The 23,884-nt window shown below is 54.3% G+C and overlaps 1 protein-coding gene across 9 annotated transcripts; it reads right to left on the bottom strand.

Moving 5' to 3' along the window:
• Window positions 1-1,715: 1,715 nt before the first annotated feature.
• ENGASE (endo-beta-N-acetylglucosaminidase) lies at window positions 1,716-17,921 on the bottom strand. 9 transcript variants are annotated; one of them, XM_064583364.1, is made up of 15 exons: window positions 17,673-17,921; window positions 16,889-17,011; window positions 14,266-14,313; window positions 9,529-9,596; window positions 9,163-9,364; window positions 7,889-8,037; window positions 7,217-7,374; window positions 6,369-6,517; window positions 5,929-6,094; window positions 5,058-5,161; window positions 4,231-4,701; window positions 3,544-3,692; window positions 2,965-3,073; window positions 2,512-2,626; window positions 1,717-2,363 (listed from the first exon to the last, which is right to left on the bottom strand). In XM_064583364.1, the coding sequence occupies exons 5-15, from the start codon at window positions 9,279-9,281 to the stop codon at window positions 1,944-1,946; spliced, it is 2,109 nt and encodes a 702-aa protein (XP_064439434.1). In that variant the 5' UTR covers window positions 9,282-9,364; window positions 9,529-9,596; window positions 14,266-14,313; window positions 16,889-17,011; window positions 17,673-17,921; the 3' UTR covers window positions 1,717-1,943. The 9 variants fall into 9 exon arrangements, with proteins under 9 accessions (XP_045744288.1, XP_064439434.1, XP_054366642.1 ...); XM_054510667.2 differs by having other exon boundaries at window positions 9,163-9,360; XM_045888334.3 differs by lacking the exons at window positions 14,266-14,313; window positions 16,889-17,011; window positions 17,673-17,921 and adding an exon at window positions 10,967-13,912 and having other exon boundaries at window positions 1,718-2,363; window positions 2,965-3,070; window positions 4,231-4,421; window positions 4,593-4,701.
• Window positions 17,922-23,884: the final 5,963 nt, after the last annotated feature.

Raw genomic sequence — 23,884 nt, 5'->3', positions numbered from 1 at the left:
CACACCACGCTCTGCTAAGCCCCTCACCTCTCATCGCCTGCTCACCAGACTGTAAGAAAATAATTGCCACTTATAAATTTTTCCCTCCTCTGCATAAACTGGGGGCACAGACACTTAAAGCCAACAGGCTTCGAGGTGGAGAGCAGCCCACGTCCGGGCACCCTGCCCCGCCCGCCTCCCGCCTCTGGGGACACAGGGAGCAAGGCCAGATCCCCTAGTACAAAACAGGAGGCTCAAAGCAAACCAACGGTCCAAACCGAGAACACGGTGATGGAGCAGCTCCAAGCGGCAGCGACTCAGGTGCCCCCAGCCCCAGTCTACCGAGCCGTCCAGGTTCACGGGGACAGTCAGGGGTGCCGGGTGACCTGCGCTTCCCAGCTAGGCAGCAGAGGCATCCTCCTGTCCTGCTTGAGCGATCTCCCCCTCTGCTGGGCAAACGCATTCCCCACTGGGGCGCGAGCTGGCTAGGCCACGTGCGGGACACGGAGTAAAATGTCCCTCTGTCCCCCTGTGAAAGAGCCACTCGGGCCAGGGGGATGGAGATGGAGGCAGCCCTGGAGGGACACGCCCCTGGCTGTCCTGCGGGCCAGGTTTTCCCAGGCCACCTGACCGCACTCTGATTCCCGAATTCTGGCCAGCCAGCCAGAGGCAGGTTGGCTGCACTGCCCCCTGGTGGCCTCTCCCCTCCCCACAGCGTACAACCAAGTCCGCGGCCGGGGCTTGCACCCGAGGCCGTAGGTGGGACCCCCAGCTGGGAGGGTCTTGGCCCTTGGCCCCACTCCACACCACATAGCACAGGTGGAGGGCAGAGAAATGGGCAAGTGGCCCCATCGATGGCCCTACGAGACCCCCCAGAACGAGGGACACGGCTCAGGCCCAGGAGGGGAGCTGGGCAACGCGGCAGATACCCAAGGCTGCGGAGTGCAGAGAGCCCAGCCCCAGGAGGCCAGCACGGTGGCCCAGGGGTCAACAGGGGAGCTGTGTGGCGGGAGGAGCCGTCTCCGGCTCCCTCACCCCCTCCCCTCCTCCCTGCGCAGAGCCTCTGGCCAGCCTCAGCACAGGCAGAGGGAAGGAAGGTGCTAGACGACAGAGAGGGAGGCAAGAGAGGAAGGGGGCCCAATGGAGAGGGTCCTCAAAGCACCTCTGCTAGCACTCGGGCCTTAGCCCCCCGCCCTGGAGAGGCTGAGGCGGGAGGACGTGAAGGAACGACAGCCAGAGCTCCCACGGCAAGGCTGGGCCTGGCTGCAGCCGGGGGCCTCCCAGGGCCCTGGCCGGCCTCCCGCTCGCGGAGCCTGGGCAGCCTCGCTCAGCAGGCAGCGGCTCAGTCTGGCTCCACACAACTTCGCCAGTACCGACAGCCCGGAAGAGACCCAGCAGGGCACGGGCCGATGGGAAGGCTCCACAAACGGCCGCACTCACAGGACAGGAGACCGGGACAGCCAGCCACGACACGGGAAGGGCTGGGCTAGGGCGGCCCACCTGGCCCGGGGCGAGGCGCACCCTGGCGCCGGCCTGGCCCTAGGCTCCCAGCCCCCAGGGCACCCTGTCCCAGCACCCTGCAGCCCCCGCCACCCTCAGCCGGGAATCGCCCCCAGGGCCTGCTCGGAGGCTTCCTGTCCCCTTTAAGCCTGTTGAGCATCAGCGTCTCTCGGCCTATTAGGGAACACCCTTCGTGCAGTTTATGGGACTAGCTTTCCCAAATGCTGTCACTCGTACCTGGGAATCTGTAGTCTGGACAGGGATTAGGCAGAACAGAGTTCATCAACCTCAGGAAATTATCAGCCCAGCAAAGGGACTTCTTGGTTTTCCCGTTACCAGCCTCCACCACACAACAGCCCCAGCCCGTGGGCTCCTGGCGCCCGTGGGCTTCCGCACACCGTGAGCCGCCCCGGCGCAGAAGCAGCTGAGCCTCGAGGGGGGAGATGCCGTGCTTTAATGCTGGCTCACGTGCGGGGCGTGGAGTAGAGCAGGGCCGCCCTGCCCCACTGGGCCTGCGGCACCAGAAACCCCTCCTTGGGGACGGGCTCCACCAGGAACTCCACACGCCCGTCCCCGCTGGGCCCCGCGGCCGCCACCAGCAGGTCCGCTATCCGATACTGGTTGACAAAGGCCAGGCCCAGGAGCGCGGGCTTCTCTGGCCCCGGCGGCCCCCCGCCAGGAGGGCCACCGCCAGTCCCTGTGCGGCAGCGGATCCGGAAGCATCGGACGGGAGAGAGGACGTAGGACCAGTGCAGAGTGCAGCTGAGTCGCAGCGGGGCAGGGGGGCCCTCCTCCTCGGACGTGGCCCGCTGCCAGCGCACGCGGGACACAGTGACGGCCCGCACCCGGGGCAGCGGGGCGAGCAGGCTCTTGGCGTCCACCACCTGGCAGAAGAGAGAAGGCTCGCCATGGTCCCAGAGCCCACGGGAGGCCCAGGGTGCCTGCCCCCGCACGGTCCCGCTCCCCAGCACCCCCACCCCACTGGCCCTCTGAGCGGAGGGAACATTCTGCCTCCCGTGCCCGGACGCTCACCTGGAGCTCCCCGAGACGGCAGACAAAGCTCGCCTCCTCCAGGCTGCCAGGGGGCCGGGCGAAGCTAACGAAGAGGTCTTGCAGGAGGCAGCCCCACAGGCTCACCTCGTAGCATCTGGGGGAGGCAACGGGGGCCGGTCACAGGAGCCCACCTCCGCTCGGCACCTTCGAGGCTGGCTGCTCAGAGGCCCCGAGCCGTGGTGGGAAAGGAGGTCCACCCCAAAGTGGACCCTGTGGCCGGTGGGAAACCCCAGACCTAAGGCACGGCCATGACCGCTCCCAGCGGCCTCCTGGGTTTGTGTCCCCGGGGCTGCCTGAATCCTGGGGGGTCGGCCAGGGCCCCTCCAATCCCTCCAGTTCTGGGGCTTCTCACCCAAGACCCCCTCACTCAAGCCCCCCGCCCCCCCCACGTGGCCATCCCCTGGAGACCCCACAGGAAGTAAAGGCACTCACCGCTGGACCCAGCCCCCCTGGAGCTGCTGGCCGCAGTGGCCCACCCATCTGGCCAGCTTGGTGGGGGGCACCCGGAGGGGTCGGGGACTGTGCCTGGCGCTTGTTCCTGCTGGGGGAGGAGACCCGGGACTTGAGAATGCAGAGAGCCCAAAGGAAACCACACAGGGAGGTGTCCACTGAACAGGGGGGGAAGGAACCCCAAAGACCATTAGACTCCCTGTGGAGCCAGGCACTCATGGCCGGGCCAAACAGGCTGAGGCCTTGCCAGGAGCCCCCCAGGCCCCCACAGATGTCCCCCCCTCAATGCTGCGGCTGGCAGGCGGCATTTCCCCAAGTCTCTGGCACGGGGACCCGGTCCCGCACAGCACACCGTGCTGCCCGGTGGGGGCTGCGGGCCCGAGGCTTCAGCTGGCGGGTGGGTCTCCCTGTGCGGGCCTGGCCCACAGCAGCACGGACGACAGCACCTGTCCTCTGCCCCCCCAGCTCCCCCACAGCCAGTGCACTTTCTAGACTCCTCTTCCCTGGGGCGTCCCCTGAAGCAGAGGGCGCCTGCAGGAGGCTGGAGCCCTACGCCCTCACCATTCAGTGTCCGGATGCCACCAACGTGGCAGCTGCCCGCGTCCCCTGTGGTGAGCTCCAATGCCACCTCGACGCCCGAAGGCCCTTCTAGCTTATACACCAAGGACAGGAAAATTTTGGGAGGCACGGGGACCTGCAGAGAGAATAACCTGCCGGAGGAGGACCTGGGATGAGCGGCCACACAGGAGCTGCTGAGACGCCCCCGCGGGCTCTGGGTCACACCTTCCAAGCTCGCCCGCCAGGAACAGGGTGTCCGGCAGCACGGGGCGGGGGGGGGCGGGGGGGGGGCGCACTCTGGTCCCGCCTGCGACCCTCCCATGACTGAAAAATCTCGGTCGGGAAATTCTACAGGTCTCCACTTACAAGAGGTATCAGAAGCCGTCGGACCACAGAGACAGCAGTGTGGTGGCTGGGGGGGGGGAGGGATGGGAGCTGTTCTGTGGGGACAGGTGAGAACGTTCTAGAAACCGGTGGCACAATGACGGGCAGATAGTTAATGCTACTGAACCGCACGCTCAAAAATGCTTGAGACGGTAAATTGCAGGTTATGTGCTTTTTACCACAAAAGAACCCCCTCGGTTCTGTCCTCCGTCCTCCTCCCGGCCGCTGCTGCCCGCCTGTGAGGGATGGACAGGGGCGAGGGGAAGCGGACGATCCCACAGATGTCTCCCCCACTCATTCCCCTACCTCACGGCCACATGTCCGACGTCGGGCGGAATCAGCCCGCGGACAAGCAGGGAGCTGCCCCCGTTCCAGGCGTCCGCCAGGCAGCAGCGTGTCTTCACCCAGCCCCGCCCGGCCCCTTCCAAACTGTGCTCTGCAAACAGGGGCTGGATTTCCTGGGCACTTGGGTGGTACCAGGGCCCTACCGCCTCCTCCTGGAGGACAAGGCCACACGAGGGAGGGCTGGGGAGCGCCAGGGGCCGGGGGAGCAGCGCGGCCGCCATCCCTCCCACGCCCCGACCCCCCACCTCTCCCAGGTGAGACCAAAGGCTGAGGGGGGGGCAGCCCCTGTGCCGTGACGCAGCCCCACCGGGAAGCCCACGCACCTGGCCGTAGCACACTCTCCGCGTCCCCATGCCCAGGCAGAAAGAAGTGACAAAGGGCAAAGAACAGATGCTGTGTGTGGGCAGGAAGTGTTCCAGCAAAGCCCAGAACCTGCGGGGAAATGGGCAGGGGGATCCTGAACTCACTCTTTGCAACTCGAGGCCCCTGCATCCCTCCCAGAGTGAGCGCGGCTACCCCACTGAATGTGTGGGAGATGCGGGTCTGCGGGGGTGGTCCCCTGGGGTCCCCAACCTCCGTCCTTCCTGTTTAACAGGTCGCCGGGGCCCTCCCGCCTGGAAGCAGCCAAGATGGCTGGCTTCTCTCGAGCTGAGCCCCTCATCCCCGCCCTACGTGCCCTGGAAAGGTCCGTGGACAGCAAGGCCTGAACTACCTTGGGAAACCAGAGAAATTGCCAGAGCCCCCATCCGGCCAACACGAAGCCCCTGCCTGGGACGGGCAGAACTCACTTGTCCTGGTTCTGGAAGAAATCCTTCTTCTCCAAACACTCATACACCCAGCCAGGGGCGAAGAGGGCCGCCGAGAATCCGTGCTTCCGGATCAGCTCCAGCGACTGGGGAGACAGCAGTCGGGGGGAAGCGGAGCCTGGCTGGCAAGGCCTCCCTCCCTCCCAGCTCCGAGGGCGGCTGCAACCCCAGTAGCCCCTCAGCACGGAGCCATGGGAAGAAAGGCTGTGAGCGGGCCGGGGCCTCGCGGGGGGGCTCACAGCCTGCATGTGCCTCTCCCTCGCTGTACCCCTCACGTTATCAGACTCACAGCGGGTGGAGAGAATCTTCAGTTATGGGATTAATTTATTCACTTAGAGCTTAATTAATGAGCAAGAGCATCCCCGTGGCACCGGGGAAGGGGCAGGGCCGACGGCCCAGGAGACAAGCGGACTCCCTACTTATCCTGCACCAGGTGCATCGGCCCCGGCAAGCCCCTGTCTCTCCTCACAGCTGACATGACTTGCCTTGCCAGAAAAAATCTCCCTCATTATTAAACCAGCAATTCCCCAAACTGGCTGTTTTACCAGGTCCTCAGCCCTGAGCGGCCTGGGAACAGACGCATTGCCAGAGCTCCCCAAGCCCACCCAATGCTTTAAACCGCCCGCTCGGTGCCCGTCAGCGCCTGACTGCAGCAACGGGATGGAAGTTAGGGTTTCGGGGCACAGCCCGGCCTTGGGGCGTCACCCATGTGTCTCGGGCCTCAGCTTCCCCACTCTGAGAACAATGTTGCCTCTCTTTCCCTTGAGTGCAGATGGGAATGGAAGGTCCACGAGAAAACCAGGCCACGGAAGGCACGCAGGCCACCGCCCCCAGCTCCCGGGCCGCCGCGCACCTTGTACGTGTCGAACTGGCCTCCCACGACGTTGCCCCGGGCGAACACGTCCACTCCCACGTACACGTCGGCTCGGCGCTCCCCGGCCTGCCCCAGCATCCGCTCCAGGTGCTCCTCCCGCCAGTTATAGTTGGTGAAGAAGCCATCACAGGAGTCGAAGAAGATCCTGCGAGGCGGCGAGGACGGGCCATGAGGCCTAGACGCAGAGGCCCGGGGGCTGCCCACCCTGGACGTCCTCCTCCTTCCCCTTGAGCCACTCGCCTCCATCCTAAGCCCCGGACGGGCTGCCTCCAGGACCAGACCACAGCCTGCTCCGGACAGCAGGGGCCCAGCCGGGAGCACTCGGCCTGCAGCCCTCGGCATAGCGCGCCGGTCCTCCCCGCCGGTGGCCGGTGTCTCCGACCCTGCCCCGCCCGCTCCGCCCAGAGGGCCACCCTCACCGGTTGTGCTGGTTGAGCTCGTCCTGCCACGTGAGCTGCCCACTCCTCACCACGCTGTCGTACCACAGCACCAAGCCCCCCGGCACCTGCTGATGCAGCTGTGTGGTCAGGTGGCGGAGGAAGTGGGGCATGTTCCCCACTGCGGCCAGCTGGAGAGGGAGACAGCAGACCCTCGGTGAGGCCCAGCGAGGTCTGCCGTCAGAAGAGCCCAGGGCAGGACAGACAGGAGGAAGCTTAACCTCCGAAGCAAACACAGACTCCAAAAAAGCCACGATCCCTGGAGCCCCCCGAACCCCACAGCCACCGAGGGGAGGGTCCAGCCGGATGTCTCCCACTGTCCTTCCTTTCTTTTTTTTTTCTTTAAAGATTTTATTTACTTTTGAGAGAGAATCCAAGCAGTTTCCCTGCTGAGCACAGAGCCCGACACGGGGCTCGATCCTATGACCCTGAGATCATGACCTGAGCCAAAATCAAGAGTCGGACGTTCAACCCACTGAGCCCCCCAGAGGCCCCAACTGTCCTTCCTTTCTGAAGCAGGAAGGACACGGGCGCAGCAATGAAGAAACGATAAAACACCATGAAAGGGGAGGATGGTGCCAAGGGAAGCCACACGAGCAGCCCAAGCAAAGCGGACGGAGGAGGAGGAAAGGGGCGCCTTGAAGGAGCAGCAAGGCAAAGCTCAGGCAACCAAGGTTCCTGGACACGGCGCCGGAGAAGATTCTGTCTCTCGGCGAAGTGACGCAGGTGTCTGGGCTGGCTCGAACCGGCCACGGTGAGCCGAGAAAAGTGACAGAGGGACAGCGCGCGGTGACTGGGCTGGGCAAGCACCAGGAGAAGGCTGTGCTCACACTCAGAGAGTTCTCGATGTTGATCAGCCAGCCATCAAAACGGAAAAACTGGGCGATGAGGACCAGCTGATCAGCCACGGCCCGGTATGAGCGCTCGTCCCCGGCCAGAAAGGCTTCACAGAGCTGCCCACCTTCTTTCCACTCGGTGATGAAAGTCCCTGCCAGGACGGAGAGAAACGAGGTCAGGCGAACCCAGCAGTTAGCAAAGTGTGGTTCCTGCGACAGCACCGTAGCCGGGCCTGCAAGCTGCTTACACGTTCACATGCTCGGCCGCCCCGGGTCTCTGCGGAGTCAAACGCCCCGCAGGCCGAGCCCAGCAATCAGTGCTAAACAGGCCAATAAATGATTCAGGTGCGGGGGAAGAAAGCTTGAGAAGCAACCACTGCACCCACGGACCGGCCACCTGTGGCCCATGGGCCACGTCCACCCACCACCTATTTCATAAACACAGCCCATCTGTTGGCCTCTTGTTTATGGCTGCATTGTCTTCTTTATGACAGTGACCAGGTGGCCTGGTCCCTTCCAGAAGTTTGCCTTCACCTGTCCTAACCTATCAAGGCAGCCCCAGGTGAGGAGCCCTACTCCCTCAGAAGCAGACAAAGGCCTTTTTGTCACCGGGTCACCTGGCAGGTGTGCCCACGAGTGGGTGGGAAGCGAGCCCCGGGGTCTCACCCAGCACGCAGACCCCATGCCGATGTGCAGCATTGGTCCAGCCCACGGGGGGGATAGTCACGGTGCGGTGGCTGAAGTACACAAAGATGTCGATGGACTGCCAGTGGTAGAAACAGTAGGGGGTGTGCGCCGTGGAGCCCTGAATAAACCTGCGCGAGACACAGAGCAGTCGGGACCCAGGACACGGGGACCCCGGTGAAGCTTCTCTTCAGTCCTGGCTGGCGACACAAACGGAAGCTCACTACGCACTCGGCGCGGCATAGACACCGGGTGGAGCTAGAAGCAGGACTGCACCTTGGCCCTGAGATCAAGAAGTCTTAAGGGAAACATCTTCCCCAAGCGGGGCAGGCGGTCACCACTGGACCCGACGGCTGAGCGGCTGAGCATTGGCAGCCTCAACAGACAAAGACAAGGGCGCCTGGGTGGCTCAGTTGGTTAAGCGACTGCCTTCGGCTCAGGTCATGATCCTGGAGTCCCGGGATTGAGTCCCTCAGCGGGGGGCCTGCTTCTCCCTCTGACCCTCCTCCCTCTCATGCTCTCTGTCTCTCATTCTCTCTCTCTCAAATAAATAAATAAAATCTTTAAAAAAAAAAAAAAAAAAAACAGACAAAGACAGGAGAAAAGCGAAGGGGCAGGGCTCATGCAAAAACTCCAGGTGCCTGGTGTCCCCGCACTGTCCCCTGAGCAGTTTCTCCAGGACCGTCTCGTGCACGTAAGGCTCGGCTGATAACCACGAGCTGCACCCGAGATGTCGCCACCTGCCTCTGCCTGCCCTTTGGGAGACCGGTTCCAACTAAACCGTCCCTTCTATCATCCCATCCAAGACTGTTCTTTGGGCGTTTAATACGTCTGAGCGGACCCCGCAGCCACTCTGGAGGAAGTGTCCCCTGGCTGGGAGGGACACGGGAGTGTCACAGCTGGGCATCTGGAGCCGATGGGCCGAGGATGGAGTCAGAGCTGAAGGGGTCGGGTGAGGACCACAGCTCTGGGCCCAGGATTGTGAAGGGGGTGCCTGCTGCCGCACCCGCCCCGCCTAGCAGATTTCAAGGGCATGCAGTCCCCGGAAGCAAATGGTGTCAGGGCTGCCCGAGGCCCCAGCTTTCACCTGACCCATGTCCTCTTACAGGGCAGTCTGGTCCAGAGGCTCGTCTCCACCTCAGGGCTCTCTGCCACACGGCTCTCACTCTCCCTGCCTTCTTCCCCTCCATCCCCATCCCAGGCAAGGAAAACAGGCAGCAGAATTAACATCGGGCCATGTCCTCGCGAAGCCTCACTTGTCATCCAGATAGCCGCCCATCATGTCATGGCACAGCAAGGTCCGGGGCCTCTGGCTGCTCAGCGGGGGCTGCCGACACTCGGAGGACTCCAAGGCCACATTGAAGCTGTCCTCCATGCCGGGCGTCCATGCCAAGAGTTCCTCCAGCGAAGAGAAGTAAAAACTGATGGGTTTGGTGGTGTCCTTGTCATAATATCTAGCTGGTCAGAGGAGGAAACAATGAGGAACCGATGGAAAGTATGGGATCCCCAGAGATGCTCTGACCATAACTGAGAGAGAAAAACTAGACCAGGAAGCGGCGGGCCTTCCCCAAAGCCCCAGGAGTGAACACGGAGACAGCGTTCAGAGCCTCAGTCCGTCTCACCTGGCAAAGGATCCGGGGTAAAACTGACCACTTCATGAAAGACAGCTTCTTCTTGCTCCTCCTCAATTCTAAGCAGTGAGGGAGTTAAAAAAAAAAAATTTTTTTTTTCAAGTAAAAGCATGAAGAAAAAGAACACTGACAAGCAAAAGGACTAGGCCCCATCTAGACACGTGGAGGAGGGGGTGCTATTCTTGGACTTACATTTTGAAAGCAAACTATGGAAATACACATCAAACCAGAGGGACTAGTGGGCGCTGATCTGCCTATAGCAGCCAGTGTTAGGATCATGGCTGGCCCTCCGCCTGGACACACAATGGCTCCTCCTCTCCTCTAAATACAACTGGGCCCCGTACCAGCCCTCCAGATGTCACCCTGCAGAGACCAAAGTCAGACTTCACATGGTCCACAGGTTCTGCTGTGGCAAAGGGGCCAGAAAACTCACAGAACTAGAGAGTTTCGGGGCCTAAGAGAGCAGGGCCAGGCTTTCTCCCTGGTCCACGTTTCCGTGGATGTGTTCCGTGGAACCCACGCTAACTCCCCAGCTGTCGTGGAGGATTCTAACCTTTGGCACACAGAGTTGGAAAATCCTGGATAAATCCAAATTAGCTTTCTTTTAAAAACAATTATTATCATTAGAACGTGAGAAGACACTGCAGCTGCCGTTTATTGGCCACGGGCTTAAAAGTGGAAATTCTCTAAATCTCCCCACATCCACGGCCACTTCCTCATAACTTTCCTAGGGGACCTTGAAACTACCTGGGTGGGTGGAGGGGATGAGCCATTCAAGTCTCATGAAAGCGCAAGTACTACGGAAAATGCTTCCTTTAGAATTTCGTTCTGCACCCTGCGCTTCCCCCTTCCTTCATGATTTCTCTATCCTTCAGCTCCCCGTGCCCCAGCACCTATGAGAACACCGTCAGTAGGTACCAGACAACCTTTGCCACCTGTTATTCCTCCCTCAGGAGGGAGCGAGCCATCTCAACATTCTCATCCAAAAGCAAACATCTTCCCCACCAGCCGGCAGCCACTCCTTTGCCATCCCTGTCCAGTCTGAAACACCCCTGGTCTCACTCTTCGGGGTTTAAAACAAAGCTAGGGATGCTGTTTCCAAGAAGGCCATAGCGGTGCTGCTAACTTCCCCGCAGGTGCGCAAATGCCCCTACAAGGAACCAAGCATGGGCTCAGAAGGACGCGTCCACCCCTTTCGTGCCTCTGAGCCTTTGCCCACTCCGTTCCTTCGACTAGAACACCCTTCCTCCCGTTCGCCACATGCTCCCTAAAGACCCAGTTCAGATGTCCCCCTCCAGGCACGACCCCCTTCCGGTCCTGCAAGGGCACCAATGCCACCAGCCGGCCCCCTCCGCGTGGACCCGCGGCCGGCGGCGGAGGGCATCACCACCCCGTCTCACGGGCGAGGACGCTGAGGCTCCCGGCCCACCTCCTCCGCGGTCGCCGCCGCCCCGGCCGCCGCTCCCGCTGCTCCTCCGGGATTTGGGGCGCCCTCTTACGCGCCGCCGCCCTGGTCACCGGCCCAGCCGCCTCCATCACGGTGCCGCTCCCTCCGCCGCCGCCGGCCAATCGCAGGCCTGAACCCGTCCCCGCCTCCGGCCGCCGGCCAATCACAGGCTCGGGCCCGCCCCCACCCAATGGAGGGACTGCGCGGCACGGCTGCCCCGCCCTGTCCGGTCGCGCGGACTCCCAGCCCGCACTCCGGGCTCCGCGGCGGTGGCGGGGACTTTGTAGTCGGAGGAAGGCCTGGGGGCGGGGCCGCGGCGGGGGCGGGGCCGCGGCGGGGGCGGGGCCGCGGCTGCGCGGGCGCCCTGGGTTCAGAAGCTCTGTGTGTCCGTCTCCAGCAGCCCGCTTTTGGAGAAGAGCAATGTCCCGAAGGTTACAAAGTCGGTAAGCTGTAGCAGTTAGATCTGAGCTCGGTTCCTATTCCAAGATAATTCCAAGATATTTTCCAAGATAATTTTCCTATTCCAAGATAATTTTCAGGAAAAGATGTAATCCTAATTCTCATTCGGATGTAAATACGGACAAGAGATAAAGACTTATTCTACTCCTTAATCAGCGAAGCTATCAGACGGATGTTAGAACCGGTTCAAAGATAATAGAAAAGGAGACCTATTTATAGATGAGGAGCATTGAAATGAATATCTAAGTTGAGGCAAAACTAGCTTTTCTGCAGGGTGGGGGTGGGGAGATCACTGAACCCCTAGAGAGACCATCTGCACGCGGTAGAAGAGACAGAGTCTGGAGTCACCTAACAGCAGAAAGGACGTATGGTAGACGATGCATCGTGTTCCACTGAGGCACGGATTTTTTTTTTCTACACCCCAAGTCTGTGCTGTGCAGTAACTGCAGAGTCCCCAGGCTCACAGGGCCTGAAGGCATCTCACAGATGGCCCGGTTCCCAGCACCTGGGTACAGTTCACAGTAAATGTGGAGGAAGGGGGCCTGAGCAGGGAAGAGAAGTGTAGCTGGGGCCCAATGGTGCATGAGCACCTGGCTCCCGGGGTCCCAAACAGACCAGGCTTGGCCTCTCGCCGTTGGCAAAATCCAAAGGCAGAGCCAGGAGTGGTGGGGAAACGAGAAAGGAATTTATTTCGGTGAGGCGGCAGTGGGAAGACAGCGTCTCAAAGACTGTCTCCAAAGTGCTGAAAACACTTCTAGGTTTATATAAAGACAGTGTGGGACAAAGGTGGGTGGGTACGTGCCGGTGGGCAGTGAAGGTCAGGTTGATCATTGTCTTAGGGTCAATCATGCGGGGTCTTGTGGGCTCAGGGCAGTGTTTGTGGCTTAAGGGGGTAGTTTAGGTTCCCACCTTGGGAAAGGGATACTTTGCCAGAGTTAAGGGTCTTTTGCCAGAGTTAAGAGATAAGCTGCAAGGAAGAATTTAATCAGAAAGTACAGACTGAGGTCAGAATAGAGGTGGTTGACATCCCCTTTCAGAAGCAGGAAGTCCAAGGAGGCCAGATGCAGGGCTGGGGCCCACAGGGCCAAGCTTGGGCCAGCCCGAGGCTCTCCTCCCACAGCCACCGAAACCCCTTTGTGTAGCTGGGAGTGTCCAGCTCTGGGCTGCAGCTGCTGCCCAAGCCAAGTTGAGAGGCCTCTTTACAATGGTTGCAGACTTTGAACTTTGTGAGGCCCCAAGCTTCCATAAACCTCAAGCGTGGGGTGATGACTAAGGCTGCAGAATATGAGCTGGAGCAGGAGACAGCGGTCCATGGGGAGGACAGAGAGTGCAAAGCCCTGGGAGGTTGGCCAGGAGAAGGGGGAGCAGGGCCACGAAGCTCACTCCAGCTGTGATCAGGTGAGGCCACAAGATGTAAAGTCTTGATTTGTTCTGTACTTAACCAGCTCTTCGCAAGTGCTTACCTGCAGCTTCCTGATTACATAAATAAACTTTTCATCCCAACAATCAAAATGTAGTTCTTAGAGATATACTAAACAGCCCTTAGGTAATGCTCAGTCTCTGAGGGAAAAAATATGCCTGGGTCTCTCTCTTCTGTTCGTCTGCACAGCATTGGCCTCTGGTCTAGGGGGACCGGGAAGAGCGGGTCCTGTGGCCTGTGTGTTGGCTCCTGCTTGCTGCCTTCCTGGCAGCCCCCTGTGGCTCCTGGTCTCCGTGGGGATCAGGACGAGCCTGGAGGCCCGCACATCTGCCCTTGAGGTCACATTGGTCCCTGCTGGGGCTCCAGTCCCCTCTGACATCTGGCTGGGCCCTCTAAAACCTTAACCTTGTAAGATTTCCAGATAAAATCCAGGACGTGCTCCCCTGCACATGGCCTGCCTGTGTGGCTCCGTCCGTGGCTCCGTCCGTAGCCTCGCGCCCACTGCGTGACAATACGTGGACTGCCTGCCCTCGCCCGGTCCCTACACGCACATTACCTGCATTTTCTCCCTCTGGGAATGTAGAGTGCTGCAGATAAAGCTAATGTCCCTTTTAACCCACCGCCCTGCTGGTTTCCCTGCCTTCTGTCCCTCAGAAATGCCCCTGTGTTTCACCAGTTTCATCAGTCGGGCCTGTGTCCTTACAGATGTTGTAAATCCTTTCACACACATGTATGCACCTGGAACATGGTGTGTGGCTTATAAAAATAGTATCATGCTGTACAGATTACTCCATATCTTGCTTCCCCCCACCCCGCCATATTTTTTAAATCAAGCCATGCTGATTTATGTGGCTCTAACACGTTCATTTTTGCTGTTGTTAAATACGTTGCCTCTTCAACACACCAGTGTCTGCTTACCCCTCCACCCATCAGCAGACATTTCCACAGCAAGCTTGTGTTTGCTTTCGTTTTTTAAATGTTAAAAGGAATGTCTTCATATAAACCTTCTTGGGCACGCAGAGGGTTTTTTTTTTCTTTTTCAGATACAAACACAGGAGTTGCTAACTAATCCCGTGCGCATTTCCAGACTCAACAGTCAGCCCCTAAGGAGCTGGTCCAAAGGGGCTCTCACACTGCCAGTGTTCCCTGCGCTGGGGAAGTCTGCCTCGCCGCACGCCTCCCTCGGCCCTGGTATTGGCTAGCTTCCGGATTTTTGGCTCACCTGATGGGCGCACATAGTTGGATGTTTTAATGTGAGGCTGCTCAGCTTTTCTACTGCTGGCCAGCCATTTGGAAATGAATCCTTCCTCCTGAGACAATCTTGTTGGAGTCGCTGCCCATTTCTGCCGGGGTTTTTTCCTTACTGATGCAGGGGAGGGTATCACATGTCCCAGATACTTACACTTTGCTTTGTATACATGGAAGCGGAGCAAATACGTGTGCTGCGTACCTTTAAAAAAAAAGAGATTTTATTAATTTATTTGAGAGTGAGAGCACAAGCAGGGGGGGAGGAGCAGAGGAAGAGGGAGAAGCAGGCTCCCCCCTGAGCAGGGAGCCTGATGTGGGGCTCCATCCCAGGACCCTGGGATCATGACCTGAGCCCAAGGCAGATGCTTAACCAACTGAGCGACCCGGGTGCCCTATGTGCTGTGTTTCTTTTGAACTCTTTCAAGGTATCTCATAGGATTGGTATTTCAGATCCGAGATGGTCAAATTATTAACATTGTTTTATGACTTTGCTGATTTCTCCTATTGAGGAGGGCTGTCCCAGCTTTAAGGTCAGGAAGATGTTCTCCTACATTTTTAGCTAATAATTGTCACATTGAGTGGTGGGGTGTGTGTATTTTGCAGATATATAACTTCCAGATGCCTTTGGAGGTAGGTCTTTAACATGTCATCTCCCTTTTCTGTTTTTTGGCCTGTTCAGATTTTTCTTTCTTCCTGGGCCAGTTTTGCTAATAAATGTTTTCCTAGAAAAGTGTCTATTTCATTAAGGTTTTCAGATGTGGGGTATTAAGTCCTTCCTGATCATAGTTTTTAATCTCTTGGTTGTGCCCTCTCTTTAATTTCAATGTTGTTTATTTGTGTCTTTTTTTTTTCCTTGCCGCTTTTTGCTGAAGGACTATTTTATTAGTCTTTTCAAAACACCAGCACTTGGGTTTGTCCTATTTTTGGTTTGTTTTCTGTTTCCCTAACCTCTTGCTTTTATTTTCTTTCCTCTTATTTTCTTTGGCTTTATTCTGTTGTTCTTTTTCTGTTTCAAAAGTGGACAGTTTGGTTCACTTATTTGTAAATCCTTGTTTTCGTATAAATGCAGCAGGGGAATGCATGTCTCCCCGAGAATGCCTCACACCGTGTCCCATAGGTTTCCATAGGCAGCACTGACATTTCCATCAAGTTCTAAATACTTCACAAATTCTGTTAGCTCCTCTCTGCACCATCCAGAACGGCCCTTGATTTTGCTGCAGCAGAACTCATCAGTCTTGTCTGTTATGATGAGTACTTTCGTGTCTTTTTCAAAATGTATTTCCCTACCCCAAAGGCATGACCATATGGAATGCTCCGTCCGGCTGTTTTCTAGAAGTGCTACTGTTTGCCTTTCACCTTCAGATCTGCAGCTGGATTCATTTTTGTTTATGACATGAGGGAGGAGGGCTCATTTTATTTTTTATCATATAGATCTCCAGTCAGTCTGTGGTTTTTGGAAAGACTGCCCTTCATCCAGTGCTCTGCAGGGCTCCTTTTTGGAAAATCAGTGTCCATACATGCTTGAATCTGTTTGGGGCTCTGTGATGTTGTGATTTCATAATAAGAAATGTGTATTTGGGGGACACCTGGGGGGCTCAGTCGGTGACGTGTCTGCCTTCAGCTCAGGTCATGATCTTGGGGTCCTGGGATCAAGCCCGTGTTGGGCTCCCTGCTCAGTGGGGAACCTGCTTCTCCCTCTGCCCCTCCCCCTCCCCTTCTCGCTCGCCCTCTCTCTTCTCTTAAATAAATAAATAAAATCTTTAAAAAGAAAAGAAATGTATATTTGGCCTTCATTTCTGGCACAGCGCTCCTAAACCCTTGGAATTTCCTAAGTGATAAGAGCCAAAAAGGTGTCTTTTATTAATTATAATAAGCCCCTTTCAGCCACACCAGGGTTCATGTCAGGGAGAGGGACTTCCCAGACTTTTGGAAAGACCCTAAGCATGGGGGCTGGTTTGACCTGGAACCAACCTTGTTGAGAGGGTTGGAACTTTTGGGACCAGGCCCCCCACCTCCTGGGAGGGGAAAGGGACTGACACTGAGTTCATCACCACGGGCCAATGATTTAATCAACCATGCCTATTCACTGAAGCCTCTGTGCAAATTCTGACCTCCAGGGTTGGGAGAGCTTCGGGGTGAGCCCATGGAGGTGCTGAGAGGGGGCACACCTCCCGCCACCCCCCCACCCCACCCCCTCTCCAGAGAGCTCATGGAACCTCCACCCCCCCTTCCCACATCCTCTGCCCTATGCATCTCTTCCATCTGGCTGTTCCTGACTATAGACTTTTTTTTTTTTTTTTTTTTTTTTTTTTTTTTTTTTTTAAAGATTTTATTTATTTGACAGAGAGAGAGAGAGCACAAGTAGGCAGAACAGCAGGGAGAGGGAGAGGAAGAAGCAAGCTCTCCACCGAGCAGGGAGCCCGACGCGGGGCTCGATCCCAGGACCCTGGGATCATGACCCGAGCCGAAGGCAGCCGCCCAACCGACTGAGCCACCCAGGTGCCCCTATAGACTTTTATAATTATAAATCTCGTGCCCATCCAGTCCTGCCTTGGTGTTTGCTTCTTGGAAGGCAAGAACCAACACACTGTGCACAGATTTAGATTTTATATCATCTGAATGATATTCTGTAGTTCTCCATACAGACATCCTGCACACCTGCTGTTAGATTTACCCCAGTAGGTGAAGGACACGTGTAAGTGGCATCTCCGATGGGCTCGATATGGCTGCACGTTCTCTTCCCCTCCTCCCAACAAAGGATGGAGTGTAGTACCCACCTCTCTGGGCTGACTGGTGGAATATGGCCAAAGTCGCTGTGCTGGGACTTGTGAGTCTAGGTCTCAGGAGGTCGCGCAGCTTCTGCCCCTGCCCTTGTGGCCCCCTCTGCTGAGAGCACCGTGCTGTAAAGAAGGATAGAGGGCAATGTGGAGAGAGAGCCCCACGGGCACCAGCCGTGCACGTGAGCCCGACGTCGGCCACCTGCCCCAGCCCCACGGCAGACCCAGCGAGGGAGCCCAGCGAGGCCAGCAGAAAGAAGCACCCAGCCACCCTCCAGAGTCATGAGAAACAATGAGTTGTGGGTCTGTTTAAGATACTGAGTGTTTTAGGGGCGCCTGGGTGGCTCAGTCGTTAAGCGTCTGCCTTTGGCTCAGGTCATGATCCCAGGGTCCTGGGATCAAGTCCCACATCGGGCTCCCTGCTCCGCGGGAAGCCTGCTTCTCCCTCTCCCACTCCCCCTGCTTGTGTTCCCTCTCTCGCTGTGTCTCTCTCTCTGTCAAATAAATAAATAAAATCTTTAAAAAAAAAAAAAAAAAAGATACTGAGTGTTTTAAGTGGTTTATTATGGGGCAAATGATAATGACTCCGGCGTTTGTTTTCAAATTTCACTTTCTGTTTGTTGCTGGTACCGTGGTTTTGTATATCGACCCTACATCTATCAACTACTAATTAACCTGCACATTCTTTGGGATTTTCTGTGTAACTCATCAGCTGCGAATAATGGCAATTTTATTTCCTCCTTTTCTAAATCCTCACATCCTGCATTGACTTTCCCTTCCTTACCTCACTGGCCGAGACTTCCAAAGCAATGCCGAGTAAGTGTCCTCGCAGAGTCCCGGCCTTGCCCCGGGTCTCCAGAGAGAGCTTTCCACACTTCACCTGGAGTTAACGTGCTTGTTGTCAGTTTTTCCGCAGGTGGACTTTATTAAGCAAGGGAACGCCTTGCCAATAGGAGGTTTACCAAGACTCTTCCATCCTGAATGGACATTGGGTCTCATCAAACACGTTCACTGTAAGTCCCTGTTAATGTGATAAAACACATTGACCTTACGATGTTATCCAGGCCTGTCTTCCCACAATAAACCCACTTTGCTCGTGACACGTCCTCTTCCCTCCTACTGTGGGCTTCACAGGCTGATGCGGATTTTCCCTCCTCTGTTTGAGCGAGGGACCGGCCCGCACTCCCCCCTCCCACAGTGCTCTCCCGGGTGCTGCCATTAACATTATGATCATCTGAAACAAGGTGGGGAATATGCCCTTTTCTCTTTTCTGGGAGAGTCTGTGCAAGATTAAGCTTGCTTGTCCACAAACATTTGGTAAAAGTTTACTCATAAAACAATCTGAGCCCACAAGTTGATTCTGTTAAAAGCTTTTTAATTACAGAGTCTTCGATTCTTTTCAGATCTTCCCTTTCTTCCTGCATCACTATCGGGAGTTGGGTTTTTTGGAAACGGGAAAGTACTCATTTCATCTCATCTTCCAGATGCGTTACCATGAAGTTGTCCCTCAAATTCACGTCCTGTTTTCCGTATCTACAGCATCTGGAGTGATGTTTCTTTTCTCTTCCTATTTCATTGTTTTTTCCTTTTATCTTTGTTGTTTCCTTCCTCTTACTTTCTTTGGGTTAATTTGATGGTCTTTCCCTAAGTTCTTGAAGTGAACGCCCGTTTCATTGATTTTCAGCCTTTCTTCGTCTCTGATACTTGAGCGAAGGTAACACATTAAACATGGCTTTAGGGGCGCCTGGGTGGCTCAGGTGGTTAAGCGTCTGCCTTCGGCTCAGGTCATGATCCCGGGGTCCTGGGACCGAGTCCCGCATCAGGCTCCCTGCTAGGCGGGGAGCCTGCTTCTCCCTCTGCCTCTGCGTCTCTCTCTCTCTCTCTCTGACTTTCATGAATAAATAAATAAAACATTTTAAAAATAAAATAAACAAATAAATAAACATGGCTTTAGTATAGCCCACAAGTTTTAGGTACATCGTGGGGTTTTTTGTTTTTTTTTTCATTTTAATTAATTTCAAAATATATTCTAACTTTCTTGTGATTTGTTTTTTAATCTATGGGTTATTTCAAAGTATATTTCCTAACTCCCAAACATAGGGGGGTGCCCTAATGTGCTTTTTTGTCATGGATTTTTAGCATCACTGAATTATATATTTGAGTATATAACTGAATATATGCAGAGAAACTACTCTGTATGATTCAGTCCTTCGAAAGTAGAACTTGCTGTATGGCTAAAACCAGGTGAATTTTTAAAAATAGGCCATGTGCACCTGAAAACGTGTATTTTGCAGTTGGTATTCTAAAAATGACCATTAAGGGGCGCCTGGGTGGCTCAGATGGTTAAGCGTCTGCCTTCGGCTCAGGTCATGATCCCAGAGTCCTGGGATCGAGTCCCACATCAGGCTCCCTGCTCCTTGGGAGCCTGCTTCTCCCTCTGCCTCTCTCTCTCTCTCTCTGTCTCTCATGAATAAATAAATAAAATCTTTAAAAAAAATAAAAATAAAAAATAAAAATGACCATTAAGTTAGATTTTCTTATCATATTTCTCAAATCCTCTATTTATTGATTTTTTTTAAGAATATGATTCTAAGGGCACCTGGGTGGCTCAGTCATTTGAGCGTCCAACTCCTGATTTGGGCTCAGGTCATGATCTCAGGGTCATGGGATCGAGCCCCAGTCCGGCTCTGCGCTAAGCACAGAGTCTGCTTGAGATCCTCTCACTCTCCCTCTCCCTCTGCCCATTCCCATGCTTGCACACTCACTCTCTCTCTCTCTCTAGAATAAATAACTAAATCTTAAAAAAAAAAAAAAAGAATGTGATTATTCTATCAGTTACTGAGAGAGGTGTGTTAACATTTCCCACTATGATTCTGCATTTGTTTTTTCCTATTCATTTGCCTTTACGTATTTAGAGGCTGTGTTATTAGGTACGTGTAGACTTTAAATTTACCTTCTCTCTTCCTGGTGAATTGACTGAGCAATCATCGTGAAATGACCACCTTTGTTTCTAGTAATGCTTTATGCATTAATGTCTACTTTGTCTGATGTGATAGTTTTGTGGGTTTGTTTGGTTTTGTTTTGTTTTTAGAGAGAGAGCAAGACAGAAGGCACTCACACATGCATGAGCAGGGTGGGGAAGGCCAGAGGGAGAGGGAAAATCTTTTTTTTTTTTTTAAAGATTTTATTTATTTATTTGAGAGAGAGAGAGAGAATGAGAGAGAGAGAGCATGAGGGGGGGAGGGTCAGAGGGAGAAGCAGACTCCCCGCCGAGCAGGGAGCCCGATGTGGGACCCGATCCCGGGACTCCAGGATCATGACCTGAGCCGAAGTCAGTCGCTTAACCAACTGAGCCACCCAGGCGCCCGGGAGAGGGAAAATCTTAAGCAGGCTTCACGCTCAGCGATCAAGCAGGGGCTCGATCCCAGGACCCTGAGATCATGACCTGAGCCAAAGGCAGACACTTAACTGACTGAGCCACCAGGCGCCCCCAAGACATCTTTTTTAATATATATACAGGCACTGTTTGTTTAGAATTACCACCCAATTTACCATTTTGTCATTCATGTCTGTGTTTCTGACCTTCCCTCTGGAATCACACTCATTTTGTGCAGGTTTGCCATTGTCAATGGCTCCCAAGTTTTTTTGCTTGAAACTGTCTTGATTTTTTATACTGTCATTGGGAACGGAACTTTAGATCAACAACTGTGACTTTTCAGTCCTTCAACTGTGCCCTTCCCCTCTCACTTGGCTTCCACTCCTTCTGTCCAGAGGTCAGCTGTCGGGCTCATTAGTGCTCCTGGGAAAGAAAACATTCCCCTGTGGTTCAGCTTTCCTCTTTGTCTTTGGTTTGTAATGGTTTCCCCACCGTGTCCATGCTGGGCGTGCCCTTGCTTTCATTCATGCTGCTGGGGATTCACTGAGTTTCTCGAGTCTGTGCCTTCGTGACTTTCATCCATCAGGTGAAAGTCTCAGCCGCTTTCTTCTCAAATACTGTTTCTGTAGCATTCTTCTGTGTCCCCTTCTGGCACTCCAGCCACCCACACGTTGGGCTTTCTCACTGTCCACCCTGTGCGGATATGTTCTCCATTGTGTATTTCCCCTCCCTTCATCTCTCCATGCTCCTTTCTGAATATCTTCTTCTGACTCATCTTCCAAGTCACTGATTTTTCCCTTCAACTCTGTACAACATGCTGGCATGCTCCTCCACAGAGCCCTTCGTGTCTCTTCTTCTGTTTCTCACTTCTGGACGTTCCTTTTGATTGATTATTATTAATTAGTATTAGTTTCAAGTTCTCTGCCACAATTCTGTCTTACCTTTATCTCCTCAAATGTAGCAAGCACAGCTGTTCCAATGCTTGATTGTGATAATGCCACTGTGAGTTTCCCACCCAACCCCCCCACCCCCCGCATGGCAAGCATGCAATACACACTTGTTGGATATTTTTAGTAAGGAGGATCTCAGCCCAAATGGACGGCTCATTTGGTGGCTATCTCAATTAAACCTTTGGAACGTTTTCTTATCTTTCAGCAAGGAGGTTTCCGAGTTATCTAGAGTATACAGACTTCTACTCTTATTTGTGAAAATCTCTAAATTGGAAATTTCTTGTCCTTGCCTGACCATCTGCATAAAGAGAAATGGGCTCTGCTCCATTCTGCCCTAGGAGGAGCTAGTTACCAGGGCCAGCTGATGTAGGACATCTGAGGTCACTACGCCTTTCCAAGCCCTACTCCAGCTGTGTGGGGACATCAGAGAGAAAGGCATGGTCCTCAATTAGCTGTTCCTTGTGGACTGCTTCCCTTGGCACCTGAGTCAGCCTCCTGCGTTTGTGTGATCTCATCCAACAATTGGTTCCAAAATGCTTGTTAAGTAATGCTCTTGGAAGAACTAAGCCTGACAATCCCATCCCACCTCACTGAACCCTGGGCCCTGACCCCCTCCTGAGCCATGCCCAGAATAATGAGCCTGGCTCTGAAGGTCGCCTGTCTGGAGCTCCAGGACTCCCCAGGCCTCAGCGGAGAAGGGCAAGGCATTCTAATGTGTGTGTGTGTGTGTGTGTGTGCGCGCGCATGCACCCGCATGTGTGTTTATAACTACTGAGATATAATTTACAAAACATACAATTTGCCCGTTTCAAGTGTGCAGTCCATGGTTTTAGTATATTTTCCCAGTCACATGACCACCCCTACCATCAATTTTAGAATTTTCATCACTCCAAAAAGAAGGGCGCCTGGGTGGCTCAGTCGGTTGAGCGACTGCCTTCGGCTCAGGTCATGATCCCAGGGTCCTGGGATTGAGTCCCACATCGGGCTCCCTGCTCTGCGGGGAGCCTGCTTCTCCCTCTCCCACTCCCCCTGCTTGTGTTCCCTCTCTCGCTGTGTCTCTCTCTGTCAAATAAATAAATAAAATCTTTAAAAAAAAAAAAAAAAGAAAAGAAAACCTCGTCCCTGTTAGCACTCACTCCCTTCCCCCAAACCTCAGCCCCTGGAAACCTTTAATCTACTCTCTGTCTTTATGGATTTGCTGGTCAGGACATTTCACATAAGTGGAATCATATAATAAGTGGTCTTTTGTGACTGGCTGCTTTCACTTGGCTTCGTGTGTTTGAGGTCCATCCAGGCTGTAGCAGGTTGTCACTACTTTCTTTATAGTTGAGTACTTCTCTGTCGTACAGACAGACCACATTTTGTTCATTTATTCATCACCTGATGGACTTTTGGATTGTTTCCACTTTTTTTATTATGAATAGCGCTGCCAAGGACATTCATCCACAATGTTTTCTTTTCTTTTGGGTATACACCTAGAATTGGAATCACTGGGTCACCTGTAGCTCTATGTTTAATATTCTGCGGACACGTAAGACGGTTTTCCAAAGTGGCTGCACCATTTTACCTTCCTGCCAGCCGGGTCGGAGGGTGCCAGCCTCTCTCCATCCTTGCCAACATTTGTCGTTTTGATGACAGCCATCCTGTTGGTTGTGAAGTTGCATCTCACTGTGGTTTTGACTTGCATTTCCCTGGTGGCTAATGATACTGAGCATCTTTTCAGGGATCTATGGGTCATTTGTCAGTCTTCTTTGAGAAACGTTTATTGAGACCCTTTGTCTATTTTTTAATTTGTTTTTTTTTTTAATCATTGAGTTGCAAGAGTTCTTAATGTACTCTGGATATAAGTGCCTTATCAGATCTATGATTTACAAATATTTTCTCCCATTCTGTGCTGTCCCTTCACTTTCTCAGTCATGTCCTTTGAAGTCCAGAATTTTAAATTTTGGCGGTGTCCGATTTATCTATATTCCCTTGTGTTACTTGGGGTTTGGTGTCACATCTAGGAAACCACCGCCTGATACAAGGTCATGATGATTTACAGCCATACTTTTTTCTAAGAATTTTGTACTGTTAGCCCTTATATTAAGAACTTTGGTCCGCTTTGAGATAATTTTTGTATATGGTGTAGGGTAGGGATCCAGCTCCACTCTTTTGCATCCGGAGGCATCTTGTTTTATTTATTATTTTTTTGTTACCTTTTTGTTGTTGTTGTTGTTTTCATGATCTGGGAGAAGGTCTCATTTTATTCCCATTACTAGGGCCCCAAAAACCCAGTTTGCCATCATGCCATCACGTTCTCGCACATGGGCGCGCACACACACGATAACCCCATAGGATGGGGAGTGCACGCCTCACCGCTCCCACCCCTGACTACGGAGCCTCCTGAAAGTCGTAGCATAAACAGTTTTCTCCTTTGGCTGAGTCATCAGCTGTCTCTACGCCTTTTTGCTAAAACACTAGTATTTGTTTTGCCGCTGAGTTTATCAGGTCTTTTCCAGGAATGGCTAGTCAATGCCTTACTAGCCAAGGTCAGGGCACAGGAGAAGGGGCCTATGCAAAATAAACAGTTTTGTGGGGGGGAGTCAGATGGAGCCGATAACTAGGTGCCATGTATGCAACTCTTCTGAGAAGGCTACATCCATGTCGGACTGTAGTTAACATCCCCGA

The sequence above is a fragment of the Mirounga angustirostris genome, unplaced genomic scaffold, assembly GCF_029215605.1.
Source record: "Mirounga angustirostris isolate CCGP_5_RB_7025 unplaced genomic scaffold, mMirAng1.0.hap1 SCAF_17, whole genome shotgun sequence".
Classification (NCBI taxonomy): domain Eukaryota; kingdom Metazoa; phylum Chordata; class Mammalia; order Carnivora; family Phocidae; genus Mirounga; species Mirounga angustirostris.
Note: the sequence above shows the minus strand (reverse complement) of the source record. Positions and strands in the feature narration are given on the sequence as shown.

What these genes read in the sequence shown, in the direction of transcription:
- ENGASE (XM_045888332.3), bottom strand. Translation starts at nt 11,073, where the DNA reads ATGGAGGCGGCTGGGCCGGTGACCAGGGCGGCGGCGCGTAAGAGGGCG. An exon ending in CGGCGGCGACCGCGGAGGAG is followed by an intron (nt 9,597 to 10,966) that starts GTGGGCCGGGAG and finishes CTCACTGCTTAG; the next exon opens with AATTGAGGAGGAGCAAGAAG. An exon ending in CAGGGGGGCTGGGTCCAGCG is followed by an intron (nt 2,627 to 2,964) that starts GTGAGTGCCTTT and finishes TGCCTCCCCCAG; the next exon opens with ATGCTACGAGGTGAGCCTGT.